Source organism: Petaurus breviceps, unplaced genomic scaffold, assembly GCF_028583685.1.
Source record: "Petaurus breviceps papuanus isolate PSGF00001 unplaced genomic scaffold, PetGlider_PUasm1.0 175, whole genome shotgun sequence".
Classification (NCBI taxonomy): Eukaryota; Metazoa; Chordata; class Mammalia; order Diprotodontia; family Petauridae; genus Petaurus; species Petaurus breviceps.
In genome coordinates this window covers 49,192,658-49,218,419 of record NW_027185764.1, presented here as the reverse complement: position 1 = coordinate 49,218,419, position 25,762 = coordinate 49,192,658, and the positions used below count along the sequence as shown (strand labels likewise).

Here is a 25,762-nt window from a genome sequence, read left to right as displayed (position 1 = left end):
TACAGTGATCTAAGACAATTTCAAAGGACTCATGATGAAAAATGTTTTCTATATCCAGAGATAGAACTAATAGATTCTGAATGAATATCAAAGCATACTATTTTTCACTTTATTTTTTTTGTCCCTTTGGGTCTGTATCTTTTTTCACAACATGTCTAATATGGAAATATGTTTTGTATGACTGCACATATATAACCTATGTCAAGAGAGTATAACATGTCTTGCAGGGAGTGGGGATGTGAGAGAGGAAGGAAGGTAGAAAATTTGGAACTTAAATTAAAAAAAGAAAGTTGAAATTATCTTTACATGTAGTTGGGAAAAATAAAATATTGTTTAAAATTTTTTTAAAAAGATATACAGTATTTTTCTTCTGTGTTTTTCTTCAAGCTTTAATTTCATTCCTCTTGAGATCCCACTTTCCAGATTGGTCATTGCTTCTCCTGGCCCACTATTTCACAAAAACTCCAGGCATACTTTAGTTCATTTTGTATTCTCCAGCCATCTTCTTGACAGCCTTGATAATTACTTTACTGCCCACTCCAGAAACTATGTCATGGAGGTATGTTTTAACCCTTTAATTTTTGAAACTTCCACCAATGAGGTTTTGTTATTCTTATTGTTGATTGCTTTTCATGACCCAGTACTTCAGGATTGTTGCTGCCTTATTTCACTTTACTCCCTACCTCCAGCCATCTTCTTAAGAACCTTACCAATCCACCCACCCAGAAACACCTGGCCATGTAACCTTGAGCAAGTTACTTAACCCCAATTGCTTAGGGGCGGCCAGGTAGCACAGTGAGTAAGAGCACCGGCTCCAGTGTCAGGATGACCTGGGGATCAAATCCAGGTTCAGATACTTAGCACCACACCCAGAAATAACTGGCCGTGTAACCTTGAATAAGTTACTTAACCCCAATTGCTTAAAAAAAAAGAACCTTACCAGTTGCCTCAATATTGGGCATGTACTCTTCTCAACTCCCTCTCCTCATCTTATCTTAGCTCTAGAATTATGAATGAATGAATTAGAAAGCATTTACTAAATACTTACTAGGTACAAAGGCACTGGGAATACAGCATATAGAAAAGTAAGACAATCCTTTGTGAGGAGCTCACATTTTAATCAGTTTCAGCAGCAAATCATATGGAAGGGTCCTATGGTCCTTATGATGCAGCGGAAGAGCAGATGCTAATGCATTTTCTTTAATGCTATTTCCACAGATAAAATCATATCACTTTATGATTCAAATTACTTGACCATGCTAAGGACTTTGGTAGCAAGACCTTTGTTTTCTAGGTTTTGAGTAGCTAGCAGTTTCCAGGCCGTGTCTCCATTTGGTTTACTTTCCAAAATGTTGGTCAAGCTGGAAACAATCTTCAAGTTGTTACTTCCAGGGCTCTTGGGCTTACCTGCTCATGTGTCGGCTGATCAGCCATTGGTGTTGGTGGTGGTGAGGCAGGTGGGCCTCTTCTTTACAGGGATTTCTCTTCTCAGTTATAGCTTTAGAGCTTAGGCTGAAAGAAGGCTCAGTAGTATATAGAAGATACTGCTATTCCAAAGCTCTTTAGTCCTGGGCCAATTCTTTTGGGGTTGAAGGAAGTGGTTGAAGTCATGATGTTGTTTTGACTTACCTGGCAAATGCTACCTCCTGTTTTTCCCAATAGGTGCCCTGCTGCTTTGAGTTGGGTCACCCATCCTTTAGATGGCAGTTAGCAATTTATGGGGATGGCTGGCTCCTTCTCCACTAGAGTTCCAGAAACACTCAGGACCCAAGTGACCCTCCCGAGGCACCTCCACCTTATATGTGTCGCCTCTCACATTAGAATGTCAGCTCCTTGAGGGTATAGACTGCCTTTTTTTCTAAGTTCTGTATTTGTATCTCCAGTATTAGCACTATATTAGGCACATAGTAAGCACTCAATATTTTGTTGTTCATTCTTTATCTCATTCTGTAATTCCTTTAAATCCTTCCAACCACTTTTAGAGTTCTTTGTCATTCCTTTCACTTTTCTGGGTGTTACCTGCAGATTTTAGAGAAGTTTTCTCTTGGATTTTTTTTTTTTTTTGCTTCTTGGAGGGCAATTGGGGTTAAGTGACTTGCCCAAGGTCACACGGCTAGTTTTTGTGTTAAGTGTCTGAGGCCAGATTTGAACTTAGGTCCCCCTGACTCCAGGGCCGGTGCTCTATTCACTGTGCCACCTAGCTGCCCTTCGTGGATTTTCTATAGGCATTTTTTTTGCCCATAGTATTTCTACATTGGTATCCACTTTCCTCATTTCATGGTCCTCTTTGACAATGAAGGACAAACAACAACAGTCAACATTGGATTAGAAGATTTTCTTTACTTGGATATTTCCTTAGTCTCCTGGTTTGTTTGTTTTTTCCTCTTGGGGTTTCCTATGAGATTTTCTTTTCTTTGCCCTTTGTAGTTGTTGGATTTTTGTTGTTTATTTTTCACATTTCTAGAAGCTTGTTCAGTAATCTTACTAGAAATTTATATACTTCCTACATATTGTTTAGATATATTAGATAAAATATATTATAAATATATAATAAGATATAATATAAATATTATTTATATTATTAATACATGATTATAGATTATTTATATATTTAAATAAACATTTAAATATAAATAAAGAGAAATAAATAAAACATAATAATATATTATTCATCAGATAAAAAGATATGATTATCTTTTTAAACATTAATTTATTTTTGTTGGTTGCAATTTAAGTTAAGAACTTTCTCCCTCTTTCTCTCCCCACCTTCCAATAGAGAAGGCCACTATTTGACACAGATTTATAAATATATGTAAAATCATACTTCTATCTATCAGTTCTTTCTCTAGAGGTGGATAGGATTTTCATAGGTTAAATATTTATAATACTCAGAATAATTTAGTTGTTTACAATTGTTCTTCAAGCAATGTTGCTGTATACAGTATTTTCTTGGTTCTGCTCATTTCGTTTTTCATTATTTCATGCAAGTCTTTCCATGTTTTTCCCAAATCAACCAGCTCATCATTTTTTACCTCACAGTAGTGTCCTATCACAGTCACATACCACAACTTGTTCAGCCATTCCCCAATTGATGGGCATTCCCTCACTTTCCAGTTCTTTGCCACCACAAAGAGAACTGCTATAAATATTTTAGAAATACAGGTTTTTCCTTTTTCCCAGATCACCTTGGGAAACATACCTAATAGTGGTAGTACTGGGTCAAAGGTCTGATTTCACTTACTCCTCTCTACCACTGAGCCATGACCAGGGCCCCTAGAGACACAAATTCTCTTGCTCCTTATAGCCCCTCCTTGCAGCTATGAGCTTCAGCTCACCCCTCTGCCCTGGAAGCAGCACCGGGGATTCTGCTCTCCTACAAGTACCCATAGCCAGAAGGGTCCCTCCCCCTCTACTACCATGCTCACCTTCATGCATGCTTGCTACCTCCTTGCCTACAGCAACAGCTTGGGACCTTGTCTGGCCATCACACCTAGGCCTGGTATCCAGAGCCAGCAGAGGGCCTTTTAGTTTTCCTCTGATCAACTATCCAACCTCCACATTGTCCATGAGATGAAAGTTCATGAAACTGAGGTTGCTACCCCACTCTGTGCTGCCCCTAAGACTTGTTTGTTGAATCAGCAGTATCTGCCTAGAGTTATTTGCACTTCAGTCAGGTCAGGCCACTGCCTCTGAGGTCAGGTCTTTCCTAATGTCCTCCCAAGTTGTCTTAGGCAGACAGCTGCTTTACCCTTACTTTTAATTAGTTCTGCCTCTCAAAGTTCACTTTGAGACATTATTTTATTTTGTTTGTGGGAGAATTTAGGAGAGTTAGGTATTTCTCTCCCTTGTTGTACTATCTTCCCCAGGTATGTTTATCTTTTAAGTGGGGTTAATCAGGGGAGTCCCTGACAAATTTAATGAGTTCCCTCAGTCAATCAGATGTTCTTCAGAAGCATCTATTGGATTATATCCTTGACCATTTTGCTGATAGGGCCCAGAGAACTGCTGCTGAATGACTAACAGCCTCAGGAGGACAGATGCTTGTCAGAGGAGCTGCCCCCTTCATTTCCTATAAAAACAAACTAAGAAACCATTTCTCTTGCTGTCATTACCACTCTCTTGGACTTTGAGAAGACAGAACAGAGTATGCCTACTGGGGCTTGGGGGTCAGAGAGAAGAGAACCTTTATGCATCACATTTGCCCCCTCCAAGAGCAGTTGTAGAAATTTGTGACAGAAGTTCATGGCAGAGCTAGATATGGACTTCAGATGCACTGAAAGAAGGTAGCTCCTGAGCAGTGTTTCTGCTTCCTATCTTTCTGTGTAGAACAGGTTAGATTTTTAATCCCCTGAGCATCATGATCCCAGAATTTAGGGAAAAGAGAATTCCCTGGGTTATGCCTTGTGAGTAATCCCAAGTCTGAGAGATCTTTTAGAAAGTTAAGAAGGTTTCCTGGGATACTATCTTCCTTGGGGAAAGAACAGGATGGTCCACATAGTCCTATGCATTGTCCTTCTTGGGGTGCAAAGCCAGGAAGTTACTTAGATACTCAGGTATGGTGGGAAGTAGATTGCTTTTTCAGCAGCCCCCCAAAGCATGTTTACTTTCTAGGGAAAGTCTAAAGCAAGAGGAAAGAGAGATTCATTCACATGTCAAAGGATTGCCCTGTTAACTATTCCAAGTTAAGTTTCTTTCTAGGGATAACTTATGTGAAAATGGAATGTTTTGTGTTTTTTTTTCTGTATCTGTTTATGGGCTCATATGACTCCTTTGTGTCTTCTGTACTTTTATATAGGGTGAAATAAAGACCTGTACCCAATTTACATTTAATACCTTGAGTGTTTATATGGGAATTAGGGATCTAAGCTACTCACATTTTGGGAGAACTGGATATGAGCTGAGTGTATTAGAAGATTTTCTAGAAGTAATGGGAACAATGAATTAAAGAAAGATAATGTTCCTCTTGGAGTCAGCATCCAGAATTAGACCAGGGGCCTTTCAGCCCAGATTGTAGAGTGGCCCTTGAGCTTTTGGTTACATCTGAGCAAGTTTAATGTTCTTCTAGATTTATTTTAAAGGCTCATAATTCCCCTTTATAAGAATGAAGTTCTAGTCTAAATAATTCATGAGAGAGAGAGGAAAAGATAATATGAATACCATAAATAGGGATAATGACTTTTAAGTTAAATAGGCTTTTTCTTTTAAAACTAATCATGCCACCTGTAGCTTCTTTCCCATTTTTTGGCCTCTATTCCTGAGGCAGATTGAAAAAGCCCCAAAGGGAAGTGGCATGCTTCTTGGCTTTGTGGAAAGAGAGAGGGAAATTCAAGGATCCAAAGGCCCAGACAAGTCAGGTTGGTGGTTGGTTAGTTGGTATTTTGTTCCATATCTGGCCTGCCCTTGCCTAAACCCCATTACTCCAGTAATGATGAAAAAATTGGTTTGGAGACACAGAAAAACAGAGCCTGAGTTGAAAAAAAAGCATCAGGGTTCATTTAATCCAAGGCACACACAGCTAGGTGGCACTGTGGATAGAGCGCCGAAGACTCATCTGGTCAAGTCACTTCACTCTGCCTCAGTTTCCTCATCTACAAAGTGAGCTGGAGAAGGAATTGGCAAACCCCTCCAGTATCTCTTCTAGGAAAATCCCACCTGGGGTCACAAATAGTCGATTAATCAGCAACAACAACATACATAAAAAGGGGTCCTCACTATAGCGCATGACAAGTGGTCTTTAAATTTCTACTTAAAGACCTCCATTGAGGGAGAACCCAGTGTCTCCTAAGACCGATTTGTCTTCTAAATAGTTTTTATTGTTAAAAGCTTTTTTTTCCCTGATATCAGACCCAAATTTGCCTCTGCAACTGTTATTACACCTGGTTTTGCCCTTTGAGGCTCTCACTGCTACTTTTCCACTCACAGTTCTGTCCCAAGCAGCAGCTGCCTAGTACTCTTTTCAAACTATTTTGACTTCACACAATCATCAACCATCACACATACAGGATGGAAGAGGTATGGGCTTTTGTGACACACTTCTTTCATATGTATCCCTGGGGTTTACCACAGTGCCTGGCAAATAGTAGGCACTGTATTGTGGATTTAATGTGCATTGGTGCAACACACTTTTAATATTGGACCTCTTCCTATTGTTTACCATCTCATTTGCTTCTTAAGGGGTAGAATTGTCAGAAGCAAGTAGTTATACCTTTATTCAAGTAGTTGATAAAAAAAAATGTTAAATAGGGCTAAGCACACGTCCCTGAGATCTTCCATGGGAGACCTACTACCAACAATTGACATTAAGTCATGAATAACTATGCTTTAAGGGTGGCAATACAACTAGTTCTGAATCCTTCTGATTGTATTATTATCTAGTCCACATCTCTTTCATCTTCTCCACCAGGATAATATGAAATATATTATCAAAACCTCTGCCTCTGAGTAGAATAGCATTCTCCTCACCTAGTAGTTTACTAATCCTGTCAAGAAAGAGAATGAGGTTATTCTGGCATAACTTTTCTTGAAGAAGCCATGCTGGCCCTTTGTAATCACTGTTTTACTTTCTAGTTGTTCCCTGGCCAGCTCTTTAATGATTTCTTCTAAAATTTTCCCAGGAATTAAAGCCAACCTCACTGGCCTATAGACTATGCTTTTAGCTTTTTTGAAAATTAGGATATTTTCCCTTCTCTTATTTTAAAGTACTATTGTCATTCATATGTCTTTAAAATATCACCGAATGGCCCAATAATCATATCTGTCTTTTCTTTTTTAGAAAGGAGTATAGAATTGGCAGATGATTTATGGTAGAGATGATTGTCATAGCAACATTAACAACAAAGATAATGTTAAATTGTTTTCAGCATGCTCCAGAGGGGGGCGGTCATGACTGTTGGCTAGAGAACTGTACTGGAATTCAGAAAGACCTGGGTTCAAATTCTTGCCCTATCACATACTGGTTGTGTGACTGGGCAAGTCTTAGTTCCAAAACTGTGAAGTTATAGAATAGTTGCTGTTCTGCCCTGGTAGAGGGAATTTCCTCCCCAATAATTCTCTACACCAGAGAAAATATGGATCTGCATAAAAACAAAAGCAAAACAAATAAAACCTTTTCAATTTGTAGGATTTCAAGGTGTATTGTGGGGTTGTCTCGAAAGAATTCACAGACTTAGACCATTTCCAAACCAAATAAAGGCATTTCTTGAGGATTAGAGGACTAGACTCCTTAAAGGAACCAGTAATTTAACGAGGGAAGACAGGGATTTTTATAGAGCAAAAGATGCAATTACATCATGACAAAATATATGAATACTAAAATACAGGAGGAGTTTATTGATATGAGAGGGGTCTTCCCCCTGGTGGAACTGTGCATGTAGCTATCCATAATTCATACAGAAAAATCCACTGGAGTGCATTAATGTACGATAATGATATTATAATAAGCCTTTCTACATCACAAGTTCACCTTAGGACAGTTCTTTGCTATTACAGCACAGGTATCCACTAAGTGGACAGCCTAAGCCCAAAGCTGTGATTTAGTGTGGTGAAACATCCTGCTCAATGTCTTATCAGTACTGCTTTCTGATCAGCTGGCTATTGTGGCCCTGTTTAAAACTGGACAAATGTGGTTGACACACTTGCTGTTGTAGTGAAGCATAAGTTTGTGGACATGCCTACTGTACTAGTGAGGCATATTAGGAAGTTGGGATATTGCAGGTGGGAGCAGTGGCTAGATTGGAGCTGGGGACAGTGGCCAGACTCCATCAAATTAATAATAGCAAAGGTATTTTAATGAACTAAAGAGGGTACAAAACAGGGTAGATCACAATGTTGAAGGGTTTCAAGATCATCTCATCTTTAGGCTTAGTAGAAGAAACTAGGGATGCTTAATTAACTTGGTGTGGGAAAAACTTCAGTAGAATAGAATCATTGTCTTCAAATATTTGAAGGGCTGTTATATGAAGGAGGGATTCAGTTTGTTTTGCATGGCTTTTGAAGGCAGAAATTCCCTTTCCCGAGGGAGCAAAGGGTAAAAACTTTGATAAGTCAGTTTTAGGCTTGATATCAGGAAAAATGTCCTAACAAATAAACCTAATAGGCAAAAGGAAATGGGCTGCTTCAAGAAATAGTGACTTGAGACCTGTTTTAATTATTGAATCAAACATTGTATAAACCACTTATCTGGGAGACTGCCAGAGGGATTCTTTTTGAGAATAGATTAGAACTAGATGACCTCTAAGGAGCCTTCCAACCCTTCCAACTCAGAGAGTCTGAGATTTTGAGCACTGGACTTGAAGTTAGGGAACCTAGGTTTAAGTCTTGTCTCCAGTACTGCTTAACAGTGTGTTTAGGAGAAAATCAGAACTCTGATCCTCAGTTTTCTATGAAATGAAAATGATATTTACACTGCCTACCTTTCAGAATAATGAAGAATAAAATATTAGAGTACTATATGAATGTGAGCTGTTGTTATCTTAAAATGAATTATGTTCTAAGATTTAAAGAGCACACTTACATTTGAAGTAGAAATCATTACTTGTGAGTCTCCCACACTGATTTAGTGTTGACTGTGTATGGAGCCCACAGTCAATGCTCAGTGATACTAGATGATTTGGGAAATCACATAGTAACTAGAATATAAAGTTCTTATCTTTAGGAAGCTCAGAATGTAATGAATGTGGTGGAATACCAAGGCCTAATCTAAATAAATATGTATCTGAAAACTATTCACAGAGTAAGAAATCAGAGAAATCAATGAAGAGCAGGCTGGCTTTTCCTTTTACAACAAGGAAAAGTTGTAACCACTGAAATGATTGGTATGATTGGATCCAGATGGGGCTACTACTTAAGGGCTAAATAGAGGAGATGAATGATAAGTGGTTTTAAAAGAGGGAGGAGAGATAGTTAATTTGATGAACAGAAAAGGGAAGGAATTCCTAATGTAACTCTTTCTGAGTTGGGATGGTGGGTTATGGTGGATGACTTGAGTTGTAATGAAAAATGAGGACCTTTCAAGGAGATACCGGTTATGGTGCTCATTACTTACTTATCCTCCCATCCTCATTCTTTGTTAATGCCAATGAATTATAGTCCAATTTATATGTTTCAGTTCTGAAATGAATGCCTCTAAGAATGAGAAAGTTAGATAAGCCTTTTATTCATAAAAAATAAATTAAAACAGGACTGATGTGAATTTAGCAGTTGGTCTAAAAATGGATGGATTTCTATTCTCTTTTTAATTTCCATTTGGTGTGTGATTTTCTTCATCATGGTTTATGGAGAAATTAAGTATATATGTCAATAAAGATTCTGAAAAATTGTGAAGAAAAATAGAAAAAAAACCCAGAAATGGCTAGAAATGGGAGAGAGTCTTGATATGAGTGGAGCTAATTATCATTTTCTAGATAAAAGAGTTTCTATAGTATAGATGTTCTTAATTTTTTTTTTTGTTATTGTCTTTGGCATGCTGGGGAAGTCTATAGACCCTTACTCAGAATAATATTTTTAAGTGTACAAAATAAAATGCATAGGTTTACAAAGGAAACATTCTACTGAAATATTATTGTATATATATATTCATTTTAATTATACATATGTATAGTTCATGAACCTCAGGTTAAGTACGCTGCTTAGAGGCACACTCATCTTTGAAGACAATTTTTGTCTTTTTCATGAACTTCTTTCTCTGATGCATCGTCATGGTCTGGAGGTGATTCTGAGTTCTAAGGCTTGCTTTGGCAGAGCCTACCAATCTGAAAATGTTCAGGTACAGGCCTTACAATTAGCTTTGTGTCTGTTCTTAAATATCTATATTATACATTCAGAATAAAGTAGGAGCAAATTCTTTTGGTTGTCCTGAATGGTACAGGTCTTTCCTATAGGACTTCCAAGTATAGTTCATCCTATTTATACCCATTTAATTAAGGACAATATAGGAAAAAAAGTTATAGGAATAAACCTTCAAGCAGAAATTTAAGTATTCTATTGAACTGAATTATCTCTTAGTAGAACTTACAAAAATCCTATTATTGTGACATTTGAGAATTTGTTAAACCTTCTTACTTCAGCTGAAGCACAATAGATTCTGCTCCAGTCCCTTATTTTGATTCTGTGTTGTCTTTTCTGTTTCAAGTGTGTTTCTTGTAAATAACATATTGTTGGATTCTGGTTTCTAATCCATTCTACTATCTGTTTCAGTTTTATGGGTGAATTCATCCCATTCTTATTCACAGTTATGATCGCTAACTTTGTATTTCCCTCTATCCTGTGTTTTTCTATTTGTCTTTTTTTATCCTGCTCCTTCTTCAAAAACCTGTTTTGTTTTTGATTACCATCTACCTTAATCTACCCTCTCTATTATTACCTCCTTCCTTTCCCTTTCTCTAAGCCCTTCCCCTCTGATTTACCTGTTGGGTAACATATATATATATATATATGTATATGTATATATATATATATATATATATACACATACACAAATATGTATGTATATTACACACTTGTGTGTATATATGTGTATATGTATATGTGTGTGTATATATATTCTATCAACCAGTTCAGATGAGAATGAGGTTCAAGTGTTGCCCATTCCCCTTCCCATTTTCCCTTCCATTGTAAAAACTTTGCCTTGTGTACTTCTTTTATGTGAGATTTTACCTATTCTTCCTCTCCCTTTCCCCCCTCTCAGTACATGCCTCTTCCTCAGCCTTCCAGTTTTCTTTTGAGATCATCCTAACATAATTGACTCACATTCATGTCCTCTGTCTAAGTAGACTCCTTCTAACTGCCCTAATATGAAAAAGCTCTTGTTATATATATATATATATATATATATATATATATATGTATGTATGTATGTATGTATACATATACATATATATACATATATAATCTTTCCATTTGGGAATATAAACAGTCTAACTTTATTAAGTTCCTTGTGATTTCACACTTGGGTTTATCTTTTTATGCCTTTCTCAAGTCTTGTATTTGAACGTCAGGTTTTCTGTTCAGCTCTGATCTTTTCATCAGGAATGCCTGGAAGTTCTCTATCTCATTAAATATTCACTTTTTTTCCTTGTAGGATTTTCCTCAGTTTTGCTGGTTAGGTTATTCTTAGTTACAATACTAGCTCCTTTGCCTTCTGGAATATCATATTCAAAACCCTCTGCACCTTTATAGTCATAGCTGCTAAATCTTGTGTGATCTTGACTATGACTCCATGTTATTTGAATTATTTCTTTCTGGCTGATTGCTGTATTTTCTCTTTTTTGTAGGAAGTCTGGAATTTGACCACAATATTCTTGGGAATGTTGACTTTCAGACCTCTTTCAGGAAGTAATCAGTTGATTCTTTCAATTTCTATTTCGCTCTTTAGTTCTAAAATATCTGGACAGTTTTCCTTTATAATTTCTTGAAATATGATGTCTAGGTTTTCTTTTATCATGATTTTCAGGTAGTCCAATAATTATTTTTTTGAGGGGTGGAAAGCAGAGCAATTGGGGTTAAGTTACTTGCCCAAGATCACACAGCTAGTAAATGTCAGGTGTCTGAGGCCAGATTTGAACTCATGTCCTCCTGACTCCAGGGCTGGTGCTCTATTCACTGTGCTACCTAGCTGTCCCTAGTCCAGTAATTCTTAACTTATCTCTTCTTGATCTTTTTCCAGATCAGTTGTTTTTTTCCAATGAGATATATCATGTTTTCTTCTTTTTTTCATTCTTTTGACTCTGTTGACTTTTATTGACTTTGTTTGATTGTTTCTTGATGTCTCATGGAGTCATTAGCTTCTGTTTACCCAATTCTAATTTTTAAGGAGTTACTTTCTTCAGTGACATTTTTTTTTACCATTTGGCCAATTTGTATTGTTAAGATACTATTTTCTTGAATATTTTTGTCTCTTTTAAAAAACCATCTGTTAATTCTCTTTTTATAATATTATTGAATTGCTTTCATTTCCTTTCCCAATTTTTTTCAACCACTCTTATTTGACTTTTAAAATTTTTTTCTTTTAATTTTTTTTCTTTTAGCTCTTCTAGGAATTCTTATTAGGCTTGTGTTCAGTCTGTATTTTCTTGAGAGTTTGTGCATATTTTTTTCATGTTGTCTTATTCTGAGTCTGTCTGTATGCATGTACATGTCTTCTGTCTTGAATTTCTATATCTCCACAGTTTTTTATGGTCAGGTTCTTTTTTGTTGTTGTTTGCTCATTTTTCCAACCTTTCTTTTTTTCTTTTTTTTTCATTTATTTTGGACTTTATAGTAAAATTGTGCTTTACTTACCTAGAATGGGTGTAAGGTGTGGTCTCTCTTCTAAGCTTCAGCCTTTTTTGCCCTGCTCTTTTCATAGCTAGTTTTGGGGGCTTCTGTAACTTTTTGATGCTTCCAAGGTAATGTGATCTGGGGGGGAACTGTGGTAACTTCTCTCCTGGTCTGTACTCTGATCCTTAACTAGAGTATGGCCCTTGTTCTCTGGTGACAGTTCCTGTGCTCCCTGGAACTGCAGTCTATATCCAGATAGGGCCCCTGTTCTCTTGTGATCTGACCCCAGATACCACTCTCCACCCTGAAATTGTGACCCAGAACTGGCTAATGGGCAGTGAAGTTGTCAAAGGTACTAGCACAGGGATGCCTTTACTGTCTCTGAAGGGTGAGTGCTGCCAATTTAGTAGCTGCTGCTGCTGCAACCACCTCCTTCAAGGCCCACTGTTGTATCACCTTTACGTTGTGCTCCTAGCCAGCCCCCATTCCAATGCCAACGACCTCTCCTTCTGACCTCATAAGTTGTCCTAGGCTGGAAAAAATGTCTCTATCTCAACTTTTATTGGTTTTTACTACTTTAGAATTTAATTTAATGCATTATTATGAAATTGTTTAGAGAGGAATGTTGGGAGAGTTTGGCTAGATTGCTCCCCTTACTCTGCCATCTTGACTCTGCTTCTGCCTTATTCTAAATTTTCCTTTCATATTTTTCCCTTCATGCCAAAAATTTTTATGAATATAATTATTGCCTTCTGATAATTTTTTACCATTAGGAAGTAGCAGAGATTGTGAACAATAGCAACTGATTCATTATTAAAAATGTATTGTACCAGAGCATACTCAAACCACAATCTGGTGCCTTCTTTGTGCCAAGCACTGTGCAAGGCATTATGGATACAAAGCCAGAGGGAAATATTCCCCACTCTCAAGGAACATGTTTGGTAGGTAGCAAGGCAGGAGCTGATAGATTAAGAGAGTTTGAAAACTAGAAAAAGAAACTGAGACAGAAACAAAGAATGATTGAAGGGAATGGGATAAAGGGCCCAAGTAGAGCACCAAAGGTATCAGTGATATTGGTTCAAAAAAGAAGCAAACATTTTTTGCTGTGTATGTAGGTATGGAATGGTTGTGATCTGCCTCCACAGAGGGATACCCACATTGATGAAATAAAAGATTTTTAAAATTATGTTTTAAAATATTGTAAAGTTTCCTTGCTGAATAAATTTTAAGTCAATTTTCCTCTTTAATTTTGTTTCCCTTATCCTTTCTACACTTATCATTGACATTTAAGGCTGCATCAAAGAGTGGTAACCATCCATAGCTTTCAGAATTACTTGTATTTATGTAATCCGATTTTTATTTTATTAAAGATCTCAACATTGTAATTGTAAGGACTAGCCTATTCAAAAATTATATATATATATGTGTGTGTATGTATGTATGTATGTATTTCTAGTTTTCTACATTCACTTCTATAAGATTTTGAGTTCTAAATTTTCTCCCACTCCTTTCTTTCCCCAAGAGGCATGCAATCTGATATAGGCTACACATGTACAATCATATTAAACATATTTCCACCTTAGTCATTTTGTAAAGAAGAATTAGAATCAAAGGGAAAAAATCATGCAAAAGAAGAAACAACCAAAAATAGAGAGCAAATAGTATGGTTCAATCTGCATTCACACTCCATAGTTCTTTCTCAAGATGTGAGCATTTTTCCCCATGAGTCTTTTGGAATTGCCTTAGATCCTTGATTTTCTGAGATGAGCTAAGTCTATCAAAGTTGGTCACTGCACAGTGTTATTGTTATGGTGTACAGTGTTCTCCTGTTTCTGCTCACTTCATTTAGCATCAATTTGTGTAAGTCTTTCCAGGTTTTTCTGAAGTTTGACTGCTCATCCTTTCTTATGGAACAGTATGTCAAGCCAAGCATGAGCAGCTTTCTGGAAGACTGCTGCTGTGAACAGCTTCAAGGTTCTAATTACACAGTATAGTGAACTCTCTATTTTTTCAATAACAAATTAAGACAAAACATGCACAGAAATAAAAGTATAGCATTCGCAATGTTATGGCATAACAACTTATCACTAAAATGGCCACATAATTTTCACCCAAGTAGTCACATAGTTTTAAACAAAATAATTCATTTAGTAACTTAATCATTTAGTAAGTCCTTAATTCAATCATTCTTAAGGAGGCAAGCCTCCTTAATTGACACAAAGTACAAAGGTCAAGGTTCTTTGCCCTTATGTCACTTAACTTAATCTCTCCCATCAAAAAGTTTTCTTTCTTCTTAATTGGAGAAGTCCTTAACTCAATCATCTAAATGTGAAGGTCAAAGTTCTCCAACCCTAGGCTACAGTAGATCATGATCTTCTCAGTTTGCATTAAATACCCAAGGAGAGGTCTTTTCATCTTGACTTGAGGCAGACTCTCAGCTTCCATCGTTCCTCTTCCATGGTTCCAACTCTTGCCTGAATCTACCCAACTGCCACCTGGTTTCAAAGGCAGACGGCTCTCAGTTCCTTGTCCAGTTCTTTGTGCAGTTCCTGTTCCATATTGAAGCTCACAGTGTCTAGTCCACTTCAAGTCCTTCGCAGTTTCTGTTCCAGGGAAGACAAAGCTTAACAAAGCCACCATAACATTCATACATATTGCCAGCGTGCTCATCAATTCACTTTCTGCCTATGAAATCAATATAGACTGAAAAACAAGGTCTGAGGAATAAATACAAATCATAAGTATAGTCCCTGGACCTCTTAAAACGTCAGCAAGACCCTCCAGGATTTCTGTAAACTTACAACAAGAAAATCCTCTTTCAGGGCTTCTGAACCATCAGCAAGGTCCCAGGGTTTCTGTAATAATGGCAACGTCCTCTATCAGCAGACAAATCTGACAGAGTAACATCAGAACAGACAGACAAAGTACCAGCACCACAGCCATGCCTCCTCCCAGTTCTCCTCTCTTCTCATTTCTCAATTCTTCTCAATTTTCAGTTCACTTCTCAGCTCTCAGTTCTCTTCTCAGTTCTTCTCTCTCCAGCCTGGGCCTCTGCTTCTCAGCCTCTATGCTGCTTGCTCCCAGAAATTCTGTCTCTCTAGCTTGGGCTTTTCCTTATATATGGTATTAGCTCCTCCCTATTCTACCCCTTCCTTTTACATCAGCAAGTTCATCCCACTGTGGGATTCACAAGTTCTGGATCTTAATAGTTGATATAATCATGAACTGAAACAAAATGCTAAGTACCTGTTTGCTTGCCAATACAAGGGGTAGGGAATATCTTCAAATTACCATTACCATTACACAATAGCATTTCATTACTTTCATATACCACAGTTTGTTCAACCATTCCCTAGTTGATGGGCATCCCCTCAATTTCCAATTCTTGGCCACCACAAAAAATTTACTATAAATATTTTTTTACATATGGGTCCTTTTCCCATTTTTTATTATGTCTTTGGGATACAGACCTAGAAGTGGTATTGCTGGGTCAAAGGGTTTTATAGCCTTCTGGGCATAGTTCCAGATTGCTCTCTAGAATGGTTGTATCAGTTCACAACTCCACCAACAATGCATTAATATCCAAATTTTCTCACATCCTCTGTAGCATTTATCATTTTCCTATTTTGTCACATTAGCCAATCTGATAGGTATGATGTGGTATCTCAGAGATGTTTTGATTTGCACTTCTCTAATCAATAGTTATTTAGAGCATTTTTATATGACTATAGATAACTTTAATTTCTTCATCTGAAAAATGCCAGTTCATATCCTTTGACCATTTATCATTTCAGGAATGACTTGTATTATTTTAAGTTTGACTCAGTTCTCTATATATGTTGGAAATGAGGCCTTTTTCAGAGATTCTGAATATAAAAAATTTTCCCGGCTCCCTGCTTCTGTTCTAATCTTGGTTGCATTGACTTTGTTTGTGCAAAAACTTTAATTTAATGCAATCAAAATTATTCATTTTGCATTTCATAATGTTCTCTGTCTCTTTTTTGGTCATAAGTTCTTCCGTTCTCCATACATCTGACAGGTAAACTATTCCTTGCTCTCCTAATTTGCTTATAGTATCAGCCTTTATATCTAAATCATGTACCCATTCCGACTTTATCTTGGTGTAGGATGTTGGTCTGTTCCTAGTTTCTGCCATACTATTTTCCATTTTTCCCAACAATTTTTGTCAAATAGTGAGTTCTTATCCCGGAACCTAGAGTGTTTGGATTTATCAAATAGTAGATTACTGTAGTCATTGACTACGGTGTCTTGTGTGTCTAACCTATTCCACTGATCCACCACTCTGTTTCTTAGCCAATACCAAGGAGTTTTGATGATTGCTGCTTTATAATACAGTTTTAGATCTGGTATATCTATAACCTATTTTTTTTCTAGCATAATTCCAAATTATTTGCCATATTGATTCGTAGGATTAAAGGATTTGTAGCTGTAACAGTGGAAGAAAACTCAAAAGCCAAGGAGGTTCATTCCTTCATTTTACATATGTAGAAACTGAGACCCATAGAGTTTGAATAAACTGATGCAAGAAGTAATTATCATAGATGTGACTTGAACCAATTAATAGCTCTTCCAACAGTGTATTAATGTCCTTGACTTCCCATAGCCCCTCCAAAATTGCTTATTCCCATATTTTGTCTTTTTTTCTAATTTGCTCCATAGATTATTAAATAATAACAATGCATAATATGAGTACTGAAAGCATAGCATCTAAGTAAGCACTTCAAGAAAAAATTCAAGAAACACTAATATCTGGTGACTTCATTTTACTTCTTCCAGACTTAAAAAATAATCTAACAAAAAGATAAATAAGAAAAAAGTTAAAGTCCTGATTCAAATTTTAGAAAAGCTAAATATCTCTGACCTCTGGCTATTTTTGAATATTAATAAAACAAAATATAGATATTTGTTACCTGCCTGTGGTACCTTTATTAAAATTGACTATGTCTAAAGCATAAAAGTCAAATAAATGTATAGAAGCAGCACATCAAACATATACTTTACTAACCACAGTGAAATTAAAATTAAAATCAATAAAGTATAGTCAATAAAAGGACTTTGGAAAAAAGTATTCAAACTTGAATGGAAGCTAAATAATTTAATTCTAAGAAATTTAAACCTAAGAAAATAAAGAACAAATCACTGAAATGGTAGATAATTTAATGAAAGAAAATCATAATAATGAGACAACATAGCAAAACTTTTCAGATGCAGCCAAAGCAGTCCTTCCATCAGACTGGCAAAAATAAAAATGACAGTTGTTGAAGGGTTTTGGGAAGATAGGCCTATAACACACTATCAACAGAGCTGTGACACAGTCTAAACCAGGGGTGGGAAACCTGCAGCCTCAAGGCTGTATGTGATCTTCTAGATCCTTGAGTGTGGCCTTTTGACTGAGTCCAAGTTTTACAGAGCACATCCTTTTGTTAAAGGGCTTTATTCTGTGAAGTTTGAATTCTAAGGGCCACACTTGTGGACCTAGAGGGCCACATGTGGCCTTGAGCCCACAGGTTCAAACATTCTGGAAAGTAATTTGGGACTATACCTAAAAATTTACTAAATGGTGCATTCCCTTTGAACCAGAAATACCATTTCTATTTTTACACTCCAAAGAGAGTCAGGAAAGGAACAAAGGATGAATATATATGTATATGTATATGTACACATATATATGTATGTATGTATACATACATACATACACACATGTACAAATAGTTCTAAAAAACCTTTAGATTATTCCAGAGAACTGAAATAAGGTGTATTATGCCTATCAACTGGAGGATTCCTGACTACATTATGAAATATGGATGTAAGGGAATATTCTTACATTATAGAAAATGACTGAAAGGAGTCATTTAGAGACACCTAGAAGGATATGTATGAATGGATGCAGAGAAAAGTGAGTAGAACCAGAAGAGTGATTTTTAATAACAATAATATTATGACTACATTGCAAAAAATAATTGTGAAAGGCTTAAGAAAGGAAGCAAACAATCATTTATTAAGTGCCTACTATGTGACAGACCCTGTGCTGAGTGCTTTGCAAAATATTATCTCACCATAGGATTTAGTAGGTAGGTAGTACTATTATCCTCTTTTTACAGTTAAAGAAAATGAGGAAGGCAGAGATTAAGCAACTTGCTTAGGGTCAACGTCTAGTAAGTCCTGCTTAAGAGGGGTGATCAATGCAATGAGAAATTATGATGCCACAAGATGAACAGGAATCATATTTCCCACCTCCTCTCTAAGAGGTGTACTAGAGACACAAAAAGACATTGATTTAAGACTGCTAGTTTGTGAGTTTGTTTTTCATGTTTATACTTATTTGTTACAAGAGAAGGCTTAAATTCTCCTCCCTCCCTTTCTTTGATGTGGATGTTCAAGGAAACTGGGGAAGCAGAGATATTGATAATCAAGTAGTGAATGATGATTCTTCTTTCCTTCTCCCTCAGGGTTCTCGGTGTAGTCCTGAGAGACTGTGCTTGTCTTCCTTCTTTCCTTCCTTCCTTCCTTTCCTTTCCTTTTTAATTTATGGAATAAAATAAACATTTCCATAACATAGTACAATAAAAAAGATAATTGCACATGAAGCTGCAAATCTACTATGCACAACTTGCTATTCCTTTCAAATATACAACAAAATTATCATGTAAATTTGTTTTTTACTTTTATTTTCTTTCCTCCCCTCCTCCCACCCTAGAGATGGTTACCATTAGACACAAATAGGCATATATATATATAGTATGTATGTATGTAAAATTGTTGTATACATACATCTATTTATCAGTTCTTTCTCTGGATACAGATAGTGCCTTTCTTCATATGTCCTTTATAGGTAATTTGGGTATTTATAGTAGATAAAATAACTTATTCACACAAAATTGTCAATGCCCTAGTTCCATTTATCCCATTAACAAATATCAGCTTTTATTAAGGGATATTTACTTCACTGAAATGGCAAAAATAGAATTATAAACAGTTCCCCCTTCATTCTCTCCTATACCATCCAAGTCTGTCTGAGTGGGAGAGCATTCAAATTTAATGCAAATTCCATTTAGCACCGGACCCACCCAGATCTTGTCTGAATTCGCCTACTCTCAGGGGAGAGGGGAGGAAGACAAGAAGCAATCATCAATAGAGCTGGATATTTTTTAGTACAACTCCTGCTTAATTAAAACAAAGATTAAATAAAAGTAAACAAAGGTGAGATTAATGCAGCAAATATTCTCCAACTGATAGTGAATGTAGCACAATGATGATTGAATGATGGTGTAAGTAGTAGATACAAGGAGGTCTAATGTGAATTGGGTCATTCAGTGTAGGTACAATCTGTCATCAGGTATAGGCTCATGACATAGATGATTTGTGTCATGTGCTGTTTGCTACATTTGAATATGAAATGTATAAATTCAAAGTTAAATAATCTGTCTATAAGTTAAAAGTACCATGTTATCTGTCATTCATTTTGGTAAATGTAATATAATAGACTGGTTTAAAATGCAACCTGTAAAAATGGAAAGAACTCAAGAAGGATTATTATAAACCATCACTTGAAATTTTCAACAAAGAAATATAAATTTAATTGTCTTAAATTTTTAATAATTGCTCCTAAAGTTTTAAGTGAAATAATATCCCTTAGAATGGATAAATACATAACAGGTTTAAAAAAAAATCCATTGGAGCAGCTGAAACTAATAAAGAAAATACAACAGAAACAGTTTGAGTAATGGAAATATAGAAACACAAAATAAAAGTCCAAATCCAGGAAATAAGATCCATATTATCACTGGGATTTGCAAGTACTGTTACTAATGGAAAGAAAAGACTGCTATGGTCACTATGTATAAATACTTTAGCTGCAGATAGTATAAAGCCTAATAAATTGAAATGATATTTTAAAAATGTTTATGCAGAATACATTAGCAAGGCAAGATAATTTTAAAGAGAAAAAAAGGTACTTCTAACAAGCAAAAATTAACCTTTTTAAAAACCATGTCTGTGACATTAAAAATAGTTGATTTTATTATATAAAGTTGCTTGCCAATTTGTTATATGTAAAAAAGTTTATTCAATAGGAGAAACTTTTGTGTGGCTTTTTGTATGGATGGCACAGTGCTTGGCAAATTATATGCAAAGCAATTTTGAATTGTTCCACTTGCAAATAATATGGCGGGTAGGAGAGTTCCTGCACGTTTGCAGATCTTTATGATTAATCCTTTGAGAGGCTAAAATCTTCCTATTCCAAGTGGACAAATTCTCATGGATGATCCAGTGAATTGCTGGTTTGATTTCATTTGTACAATATGTAGCTGAAGTCGATGTTAAAAGATTTGTTGCTTATTGCACTTTTGTTGGCCATGCCACATCGTAAGAAAATTTCAATATGATGCATTCAATATAATTTTCCCCCATGAAAATGTTATACTGTGACCCTGACAAGGCTCAGATGATGTCAGGATAATATAAAAGTCTATAGTATAAAACGTGGCCCCTCTTGCAATTTGGATACTGGGAAAGATTCATAGATAATCACTTGTGTCAAGAAATGCAAATAGCTACATAAAATTTTTGAAGCTCTTACAAGAGCAATCAGGTTTGTTTTTAGAAGTTCAGGCTCCTTTCAAAGGAAGGTTCTTTGCAAACTTGTGTGATACCATAGAGGCTGAGCTTATTGTACTTCTATATTATGGTGAAGCATCCTGGCTTTCTCATGATAAAGTGCTTGAAAAGAGTATTTAAAATCAATTCAAAGAAAAAATGATATTTTTCTTATTAAGAATAAGAAAGATGAAACAAATCCATTTTATATCAGAAATTTTCTCTTAAAACTTGTTTGTGTGTTGTATATTTTTGAGAGGGAAAGTGGTTGTTCTAAATAAATAACTCCAAGATTCTAACTTCCTACCCTATCTGTCCTATAAATGACTTAGCAGAAAGGTGAAGATCTACTTATTTATCACATCCTACAGAAGCAATGTTCATTTTATTTTTATAACCTAGATATTCTAAATATGAATGAAGGAACTAATTTGCCATGGGCAGATATGCTATATTTAGTCCCCATCTGAATAAGAATGATTTATAGATATCTTGTGCCATATTTGAATGATGTGATGAAAATATGAGTACACCTTTTACAGCAACAGTAAACATTATTAGGGTTATTGCTTTTAGTTATGAATATGAAAATTATGAATGATTTTGAGTAAAACATAACATTATTTTATATGTTTAAGATTTATTTGCTGTTGCAAATTTTTAACTTTAAATATGAACTAAGTGATTTCATAAATTGTTTTATGAAAAGTAGCATGTGTGACATTTTTCTTTTAAGAAAGAGGGGGCTGTTATTATATTGTTTGAAAAAAACTCACTGGTTTAAAGTATGGAGGAGGGGAAAAGAGAATATTTATGACAGAAGTTATTAACTTTTTCAATAAAGTAGAAGCTGAATTAATCTGCTGAAGAACAGGAAAGTAAAGATCGAATTTGAGGCGTGAAAGGAGAAAATGTTGAATTGGCCACTTTAGGGAGTATGTAATGGAACCACATAGTAATAAAAAGTCACTTTGTAGAAGCAGTCTCAACTGAGGTTAGATAGGATGAATTTGTAGTGTATCAAATCAGTGTGGTTTCATGAGTCTCTCCAGCCCTTCTAGGAGGCTTCTCAATAGGAGCAGATGGTACAAGTGACCCAGATTTGGGATGAACTGGATAGGAATAGTGGAAGAACCTGAGTGTACAGGACTCAAACATGAAGAACAGTGCATTGTTAAAACGGCTGACTATGAAGTCAAGAGTATCAACACAGCTAGAACAGGAGTGATAAACGAATATATTAGGGACAAATCAATGGATTCAGACCCTTCCTATAAGGGCAAAGAGTAGGGTCAGAAAGCTTGAGTTGGTGGGAGAAGAGAAAGTACAGCAGATTGTGTTGAATAGGGGAAATTTCAGAGTTCATATCTTGGAGGAAGAACAGTTTTGTTTTATAGTGAAGCCTAATGTTTATCCTCCTCTGTGAATGGCAAAGGTAGAGGGTAAATGAAAATCCTAGGAACTGAAGTTTATGAACTGAGATACGAAGGTGTTAGGAACATTATTATTGTGAATATTGAAGTTAGTGAGAATGATGATTGAGGGTGGAGTAAAAAGGAATCTTGCAAACCAATTGCCAGTTCATTGAAGAAGGCATGTAAGTAGGGATATTCCAGCCCCAAGATTCAGAACTGGATGTTATAATAGCATATACCAAGGAAAGGTTGTTGAGCAATAGTTAAGAAATAAAAGTCTGGAGAGGTCATTAGGGAACAAGGAATATGCCAACTTCTTCTGTTGGTCTTTTGAATTCAGGGAAAATGAAAGAAGGAGTTTTCAGTTATGGGTAGGGTGATTTATAAAGAGTATATGATATCTTCAGAAAAAATCAAGGTATCACTTTATACTAGGAGATAAAAACAGTTCATAGATTGTGGGGTCTCATTAGAGTCATTGCTTCTCTTTAATAGTTTTAGTTCTTCTGAGTGCTTTCCAAGAGACTCTTTTGAAACTCAACTCTATATTAAACTCAAACTTAAAGTGTTGTTCTGTCATAATGACCAGAGGGTCAATTTTGTAATCAGGAATATCTGGGTTCAAGTTCCATCTCAGAGTCATTGTGTGCGTGACCCTATACAGTCACAGCCTCAAAGGGCCCCCAGCAACCTTCCAAGACTAATTTTCTGAGCAACTGATGATCTACATTCGTAAAGGGAGATTCCTCACTAAAGATTCCCTATGCTGATGAAATAATAGACAAAAAGAAAAATAAAATTAGTGAAAAGCAAAGTGAAGTTATCTTACTTACCACCTCATTGATCTATTCTTTGAATAGTTACTCATGAATGCCCACGAAAAGGACGAAATATCTGCCTCTCCATGTATGAACTCAGATTCTTATCACAACTCATAAAACCTCTATTAAAATTGGAAAAGGAAGTTCAAGACCTTTCCCAAGAACTGCTCTCGCTGCCTAGGATATCCAGACATGCTTCAGGTAAGGTGATCTTTATATATATATATATATATATGTATAGACTGCTTAATATAGAAATAGTTATTTAGGCTAAAATAATAAAGTTAGTAAAAAGATGTGTATTTAAAAAAAAGATCTTCCAATAAAATATTTTGCAATACTTCATTGTATAGAGCAGGAATGTGAATTCTGACAAGTTGGAAAGGCTTTGTGTATGGGCCTGTGTGTATGCTGATATGTATGCCTATGCTCTGAGGACTAGGCGGCCTAAATTATAAAAGGGTCAACACCAGGTTGGCCCATGGGGAGGGACTTGGGTCCATAGCAGGTCTGGAAGACATCCTACAATATTTTAAAGGGGCTGTGTGATGAAATTCATGAAGTAAGAAATAAAAAGATATGTGATAGTGACTTCTGCAATTCTTAATACACAAGGCAATCTGATATAATGCCTAGAGCTGACATAGATTCAGGAATTCTTGGGTTCCCATCCTGCTTCTTCTACAACATATTGGTTTGTAACCTTGGGCAAGTTACTTAACTTCACTCTGTGCTAGCTAATTCTCTAAGACTATAAATTGAAGTTGAGGTGTTGGTTTTCATTGGTGGAGGCCATTCTCCACTAGAAGCTCTCTACATTGATGAAAGCACAGATGCTATCCATATTCTTAAGAAATTCCTTATCAGGAACATGATGCATTTAAGTGTTTCAATATAACATTCTATCAAAATTTGAAATGTAAAAGAGAAATATTTGATATTGTTCTTTTGGTAGAAATAGTTAGATTTACATATTAATTATAAAATACCTTAAGTTAAAACTATAACAAAATACTTCTTTGAATATTATTGTTTTGAGATATTATACTAAATTTCTGAAGGCATAGTGCCAACTTTCAGAGAACTTAGATAATAAAGTTTTAGAGCTTGAAGGGACTTTAGAGAGATCATCTACTCAAATTCTTTTATTTTTGGGTCAGAGAATGGAAAATGACTCACCTTAAGTCATTGTGTTGATAGCTATGTCAGGATCTGAAGCCAGTCCTTTGACTCCACATATTGTCTACACAGAAAATTTAAGACCAGAAATACAGGTTAATATGGTGTATTCCATCAGTGTTGACAACCATTCTGGAAAAAAAAGAAGCAATCTCAATTAGTGTAAATAATGAATTCACTGATGTTAGTTGCATGGATTTGAATTCACACTATTCTAGGATAAAATTATGTAAAATTTGGTGATTGGTTCTAGCCCCAAAGAAGTATGTAGTGTGAATTCAAATAACATAACAATTGCAAAGGATTCATTATTTGTACTAATCTGGACCTAGGTGTACTTACACTTTTAAAAAGATTTGTGGGTTTTTTTAATGTGATTATTTAACTGCTTCAGATTAGCTTTTCACATTGCCTATTCAAATATATCCTTATTAGCATGTTTCATTTTTTTTAAGAAAAATCCTAACAAGGCTTTGTAAGTTTCACGGAAGGATATGCATCCCAGTCAGAGAACTTGGACATATGATGTAGAATTTAAGTGAGACCCTAAGACAGAAGGGAGGTTATGTGGCACTTGTTTTATGCTGCAGAAAGTTTTCCAAAGCCAGGAGTCAGGAATGGGAGGGAGGTGTAGGTGGATAACAGCTTTCTGAAGTTGACACATAAATAAAGGGGAAAAGAATAGCTACTTAAGAGAAGAAATTTAAGTCTATAAAGATAATGGAATTGAGGAAACTATATTTTACTAGAAGACAATGGGAAGACCTTGAAAGAATCTTTCTTTTGGGTATGTGACATGGTCAAGGATCGAGGAAGTCCCAAAAGGAAAGGGATAACATTTTCTTTCTTTGTAATAACGGTGTTAGTTATTATTTTGGTGCTTTTAAGGAGCCCAAATTTTGACTTATGTATACTATATGTGATACAGTTCCCAAACTCACAACTTATAGAATGTATTCAAGGCCTTTGGCATCCCTGACTCAGAACCTGGAGCCCTGTGGATAGCTGTGGGAACTTCCTGGGGATATAGTTCCAGAATTAGGGTGAATCTGGAGCAAGGATGAACCCAATCCAATCTGGAGTTTTCCTGTACTACTAACTCTAGTTCAGCTCATTGGAGTATGACAATAATTTTTCAATAATTGAAGCTGGGATGTTGGCTTTCATTGGCGGAGGCCATTCTCCACTAGAAGCTCTCTACATTGCCCTGAGAGTTTAAACCTGCTTGGAAGTAGTCTAAATACAAAACTAAGATTCTGGTGCACATCTCTGACCTTGCCCCTCAGTTGCTCAAAAACTTCTCATGACTCCCGTTTGTCTGCTGAATGACATCTAAATTTCTTAGACTGGTATTCAAAGTCCCTACGCTTTAATGTATTCTATACACTCGTCAAATTGGATTATTTACATTTCCCCAACACAATCCTCATTTTCTCCATTTGTGTACATTTGGAGTGTTCTCATTTCTACCCATTG

The 25,762-nt window shown here is 35.9% G+C and overlaps 1 protein-coding gene across 6 annotated transcripts in view; it reads left to right on the top strand.

Annotated features, from left to right (window-relative positions):
* The window catches only part of KIAA0825 (KIAA0825 ortholog), a 549,915-nt gene that overhangs the window by 132,388 nt on the left and 391,765 nt on the right, over positions 1 to 25,762 (top strand). For all 6 annotated transcript variants that reach the window (XM_069085102.1, XM_069085097.1, XM_069085101.1 and 3 more), the window contains one exon: positions 23,147 to 23,308. In XM_069085102.1, coding sequence (XP_068941203.1) covers positions 23,147 to 23,308 — 162 coding nt within the window. The remainder of the gene's footprint in view (positions 1 to 23,146; positions 23,309 to 25,762) is intronic.